The sequence below is a fragment of the Scomber scombrus genome, unplaced genomic scaffold (assembly GCF_963691925.1).
Source record: "Scomber scombrus unplaced genomic scaffold, fScoSco1.1 SCAFFOLD_563, whole genome shotgun sequence".
NCBI lineage: Eukaryota > Metazoa > Chordata > Actinopteri > Scombriformes > Scombridae > Scomber > Scomber scombrus.
This window is the reverse complement of record NW_026910668.1, coordinates 656-7,500: the sequence shown is the minus strand read 5'-3', so window position 1 is coordinate 7,500 and position 6,845 is coordinate 656. Positions and strand designations below refer to the sequence as shown.

The following is a 6,845-nucleotide window of genomic DNA, read 5'->3' as shown; positions in this document are numbered from 1 at the left end:
AGCAGCACATTTACTGCATCTATGTTCGTTTATTATAATTATTATATATATATAAATAAACAGTTGATGTTAAATCAGTTTGATGCAGATGGATTGAATCATTGCATCTACTTACAGTGAAGGTTAAATACATATATATATATTAATATATATTTATATATGTATATATACATATATAAATATATATATTAATATATATATATTTCTATATGTATATATACCGATCCTCTCATCAGTGACTCACCTTTAGACCCGTCTCACCTCCCACAGCTGTCTGCTGTTTACCTGCTGCTGACCTACAAACACAACAACATACATATATATATTTATATGTTTATTTATACACACATATAAATGATAAACACATGATGTAATGATGTAATGATCTAATGATGTAATGATCTAATGATGTAATGATGTAATGATCTAATGATCTAATGATGTAATGATCTAATGATGTAATGATCTAATGATCTAATGATGTAATGATCTAATGATGTAATGATCTAATGATGTAATGATGTAATGATCTAATGATGTAATGATCTAATGATGTAATGATGTAATGATCTAATGATCTAATGATCTAATTATGTAATGATCTAATGATCTAATGATCTAATTATGTAATGATCTAATGATGTAATGATCTAATGATGTAATGATGTAATGATGTAATGATCTAATGATCTAATGATGTAATGATCTAATGATGACCAACCTACACCATCCTACACCATCCTGCACCAACCTACACCATCCTACACCAACCTACACCATCCTGCACCAACCTACACCATCCTACACCAACTTACACCATCCTGCACCATCCTACACCATCCTACATCAACCTGCACCAACCTACACCATCTTACACCATCCTACACCAACCTACACCATCCTACACCAACCTACACCATCCTACACCATCCTACACCATCCTACACCAACCTACACCAACCTACACCATCCTACACCAACCTGCACCAACTTACACCATCCTACACCAACCTGCACCAACCTACACCAACCTACACCAACCTGCACCAACCTACACCAACCTGCAACCTGCACCAACCTACACCAACCTGCACCAACCTGCACCAACCTACACCATCCTACACCATCCTGCACCAACCTGCACCAACCTACACCAACCTGCACCAACCTACACCAACCTGCACCAACCTGCACCAACCTACACCAACCTGCACCAACCTGCACCATCATACACCAACCTACACCAACCTGCACCAACCTGCACCAACCTACACCATCCTGCACCAACCTACACCATCCTACACCATCCTGCACCAACCTACACCATCCTACACCAACCTACACCATCCTACACCATCCTACACCATCCTACACCAACCTACACCAACCTACACCATCCTACACCATCCTGCACCAACCTACACCATCCTACACCATCCTACACCATCCTGCACCAACATACACCATCCTACACCATCCTGCACCATCCTACACCATCCTACACCAACCTACACCATCCTGCACCAACCTACACCATCCTACACCATCCTGCACCAACCTACACCATCCTACACCAACTTACACCAACCTGCACCAACCTACACCAACCTGCACCAACCTACACCAACCTGCAACCTGCACCAACCTACACCAACCTGCACCAACCTGCACCAACCTACACCATCCTACACCATCCTGCACCAACCTGCACCAACCTACACCAAACTGCACCAACCTACACCAACCTGCACCAACCTACACCAACCTACACCAACCTGCACCAACCTGCACCAACCTACACCAACCTGCACCAACCTGAACCATCATACACCAACCTACACCTACCTGCACCAACCTGCACCAACCTGCACCATCCTACACCATCCTGCACCAACCTACACCATCCTACACCATCCTACACCAACCTACACCATCCTGCACCAACATACACCATCCTACACCATCCTGCACCAACCTACACCATCCTACACCAACCTACACCATCCTGCACCAACCTGCACCAACCTACACCATCCTACACCAACCTACACCATCCTACACCATCCTACACCAACCTACACCATCCTACACCAACATACACCATCCTACACCATCCTACACCAACCTACACCATCCTACACCATCCTACACCAACCTGCACCGACCTACACCAACCTGCACCAACCTGCACCAACCTGCACCAACCTACACCATCCTGCACCATCCTACACCATCCTACACCAACCTACACCATCCTGCACCATCCTACACCATCCTACATCAACCTGCACCAACCTACACCATCCTACACCATCCTACATCAACCTGCACCAACCTACACCATCCTACACCAACCTACACCAACCTACACCATCCTACACCATCCTACACCAACCTGCACCAACTTACACCATCCTACACCAACCTGCACCAACCTACACCAACCTACACCAACCTGCACCAGCCTGCACCAACCTACACCAACCTGCAACAACCTACACCATCTTACACCATCCTGCACCAACCTGCACCAACCTACACCAAACTGCACCAACCTACACCATCCTACACCAACCTGCACCAACTTACACCATCCTACACCAACCTGCACCAACCTACACCAACCTACACCAACCTGCACCATCCTACACCAACCTACACCAACCTACACCATCCTACACCAACCTACACCATCCTACACCATCCTGCACCAACCTACACCATCCTACACCAACCTACACCATCCTACACCATCCTACACCATCCTACACCAACCTACACCAACCTACACCATCCTACACCATCCTACACCATCCTGCACCAACCTACACCATCCTACACCATCCTACACCATCCTGCACCAACATACACCATCCTACACCATCCTGCACCATCCTACACCATCCTACACCAACCTACACCATCCTGCACCAACCTACACCACCCTACACCATCCTGCACCAACCTACACCATCCTACACCATCCTACACCAACCTACACCAACCTGCACCAACCTACACCAACCTGCACCAACCTACACCAACCTGCAACCTGCACCAACCTACACCAACCTGCACCAACCTGCACCAACCTACACCATCCTACACCATCCTGCACCAACCTGCACCAACCTACACCAAACTGCACCAACCTACACCAACCTGCACCAACCTACACCAACCTGCACCAACCTGCACCAACCTACACCAACCTGCACCAACCTGAACCATCATACACCAACCTACACCATCCTGCACCAACCTGCACCAACCTACACCAAACTGCACCAACCTACACCAACCTGCACCAACCTACACCAACCTGCACCAACCTGCACCAACCTACACCAACCTGCACCAACCTGCACCATCCTACACCATCCTGCACCAACCTACACCATCCTACACCATCCTACACCAACCTACACCATCCTGCACCAACATACACCATCCTACACCATCCTGCAACAACCTACACCATCCTACACCAACCTACACCATCCTGCACCAACCTGCACCAACCTACACCATCCTACACCAACCTACACCATCCTACACCATCCTACACCAACCTGCACCAACCTACACTATCCTACACCAACCTACACCATCCTACACCATCCTACACCATCCTACACCAACTTACACCATCCTACACCAACATACACCATCCTACACCATCCTACACCAACCTACACCATCCTACACCATCCTACACCAACCTGCACCGACCTACACCAACCTGCACCAACCTGCACCAACCTGCACCAACCTACACCATCCTGCACCATCCTACACCATCCTACACCAACCTGCACCAACCTACACCATCCTACACCAACCTACACCAACCTACACCATCCTACACCATCCTACACCAACCTGCACCGACCTACACCAACCTGCACCATCCTGCACCATCCTACACCATCCTACACCAACCTGCACCATCCTACACCATCCTACACCAACCTGCACCAACCTACACCAACCTGCACCATCCTGCACCAACCTACACCATCCTACACCACTATCCTTGTAAACACCCTGATAACATCCCATCTGGATTACTGTAATTCTCTCCTCTTTGGTCTTCTTCAGAAATCTCTTCATAAACTCCAACTGGTCCAGAACCAGAACCAGAACCAGAACCAGAACTAATAATAATAATAATCAATAATAATGATCAGGATATAATGAATGTTGAGTCTGAGCTGCTCTGGCTGACAAGTGTCCTGATAAAACTTCCGCTGTGGTCTGTTGATATATAAATAGAGTTGAGCTGCTGGTGACTAATATAAATATAAATAATGTGGTTATGACACAAATGTCAGGAACTGAACATCCTGTCTTATCTTCCTCCATCACTGATGTTACCACATAACATACATATATATATATAATGAATACCTTCTGATGAGGAACAGTATGAGAGTGAACAGAAGCAGCAGGAAGCCAAACACCACGCCCACGATGAGAGGCATGTTACTTCCTGTAAAACAAACAGATCCAAATCACATAACAACATGTTTCATATCTGAACTTTGATGGTTTTCTGTCTGAATCTGTTGATGATCATATTTACTGTTTTATGAATCCTGACAGGGTTAAGACTAGCAGCAGTGTGTTTGACAGTTTGATGATGAAACTAATCTAACTAACCTTCCTCCTCCTCCTCCTCCTCCTCCACATGCACAGTGAACGGCAGGGACGTTGTTCTCTGATTGGCTTTCAGAGCACAGGTGTAGTTCCCAGAATCCTTTGCGGTCAGTGGGCCGAGCTGGAGGGCGGGTCCAGACTGTGGGAGGGCGTTTCCATCTTTGAACCAGGAGACCTCCAGCTGGTGGAAGCTGCAGACTGATGTGCTGCAGCTCAGAGTGACGTGTTGGTTCTGACTCAGCTCTCCAGCAGCTCTGGAGCTCTGAATCCTCATTTGAACAGGTTCTAAAGTACAAAAGCATGTTAGTTTCTCTGTGTGACCACAGATCATTAAATAATATCCCTGTTTAGACTTCACAAAAAAATATGAGCTCAATCAGCCAAATGGTGACGCTTTAATATTACATTAAACAGCCGTTTATAGAGAGTTCAGACAACCAGTGTTGGGGAAGCTACTTTGAAAGCGTAGCTTGTAAAACTACATGTAGTTCAGCCTGGCTTTAGCTGCTAAAGCTAAAGTAGCTTTAGCTGCTAAAGCTAAAGTAGCTTTAGCAGCTTGATTGAGTTCTTCTGTAAGGATCCTTACAGAACCTCTGTGTGTGTGTTTACCACCATTACCATCAGTACTCAGTGTTTACCTTTCTCTTCTTCTACTACCTGGCTTAAAACCGGTGTTCATAGTAATAAAAGTGTGTGTGTGTGTGTGTGTGTGTGTGTGTGTGTGTGTGTGTGTGTGTGTGTGTGTGTGTGTGTGTGTGTGTGTGTGTGTGTGTGTGCAGATACAAATAGAGTCTGGCAGATCTGCATTTACATTTACTGATACAGGAAATGTAAATGCACAGTTGAAGTGTTATTATATTCTATTGAGTTTGACGTGTTTGTGCATGTGTGTGTGTGTGTGTGTGTTTGTGTGTGTGTGTGTGTGTGTGTGTGTGTGTGTGTGTGAAAGACATTTTAGACATAATCCTGTAAATGCATATCTCCACTTGTATCTGCACATATACACACTTACGTACACACACACACACACACACACACACACACACACACACACACACACACACACACACACACACACACACACACACACACACACACACATCCAGGGCCTGTTGGTCTGCTGGGCTTCATATTCCAGGACTGAGGCACCTGTCACCTTCAATGAATGTCAATGAGAACTGGGATGTTGCTATGGTGACAACATGGCGCCTGTGATATTAAACTCTGCCCGATGGGTTAGGGTTAGTGTGTTCTATAAACACTGAAATCAATCATGTGAAATCTGACACACATTCTGAACACAGCATTACTGTTATAAATGATTATTATTAACATAACTCATCATTAACTTTCCCATCATAATAAATAACTTCAGTCTGTGATTACGTCTCATGAGTATTTAGAGTCTGACCCATAGGGGGCGCCACAAACACAACGAACATGTGTCTGAAAACCTGACGGACACTCCTACTTGTGTTAGCATTAGCATGTGAAGCTCTTACCAGTGACTGTGATGTTCACTCCTGACTGCTCAGTGTAATGTCCTGCTCTGGCGTCAGCTTCCATCCTGAAGCGGAAGGTTTTGCTGTCAATCATCTGAATATCACTGATCTGTAAAGTGCAGTTTCCAGTCATGTCTCCCAGGTATTTATAACGAGGGTTGGCTGTAGGTGACGAGCTGTCATACACAGACGGGGTGGTTTCATGACAAATAAGATGGTTCACACACCAGCGGACTCTGATGATCTTCAGTGGAACTTCTCTACCATCCTGAGTGAAAGACTTCACTGGTGTGAAGGTGCAGGGAAGGATGACAGTCGATCCTCTGACAGCACAAACTGAACCTGGATACTTTACAGCTGCACCAGCAGCTCCTAAAAATAACACATTTATAAAATATTAATCAATCACTTCTACGTCTGATTATTTCTTGTTCTCCATGTTCACTGAAAACATTCATCCAACGTTCATCCAACGTTCATCCAACCTGGCTGCTCACCAGAGGAGCTGTTTAACCGCCTCAGACCTGTGTCAGGGGTTTTAAGGTTTTAAGGTTTTAAAGTCTGTAAAGTAAGAATAAATATGTGTTCTGAGTTTAACATACCACAGTAAAGTGTGTTGTTAACCACCCTGCCAAATTTAAATGATTAAAAAAATCGCCAAATATATTAAATTAGGTTTCAAAG

At 45.3% G+C, this 6,845-nt stretch overlaps 1 protein-coding gene across 1 annotated transcript in view; it reads right to left on the bottom strand.

Moving 5' to 3' along the window:
• The window catches only part of LOC133977176 (uncharacterized), a gene marked incomplete at both ends in the record, with an annotated part of 6,876 nt that extends 343 nt beyond the window's left edge, over positions 1–6,533 (bottom strand). The window contains 4 exon segments of the mRNA XM_062415306.1: positions 245–296; positions 4,411–4,492; positions 4,663–4,944; positions 6,162–6,533. Coding sequence (XP_062271290.1) covers positions 245–296; positions 4,411–4,492; positions 4,663–4,944; positions 6,162–6,533 — 788 coding nt within the window.
• Positions 6,534–6,845: the final 312 nt, after the last annotated feature.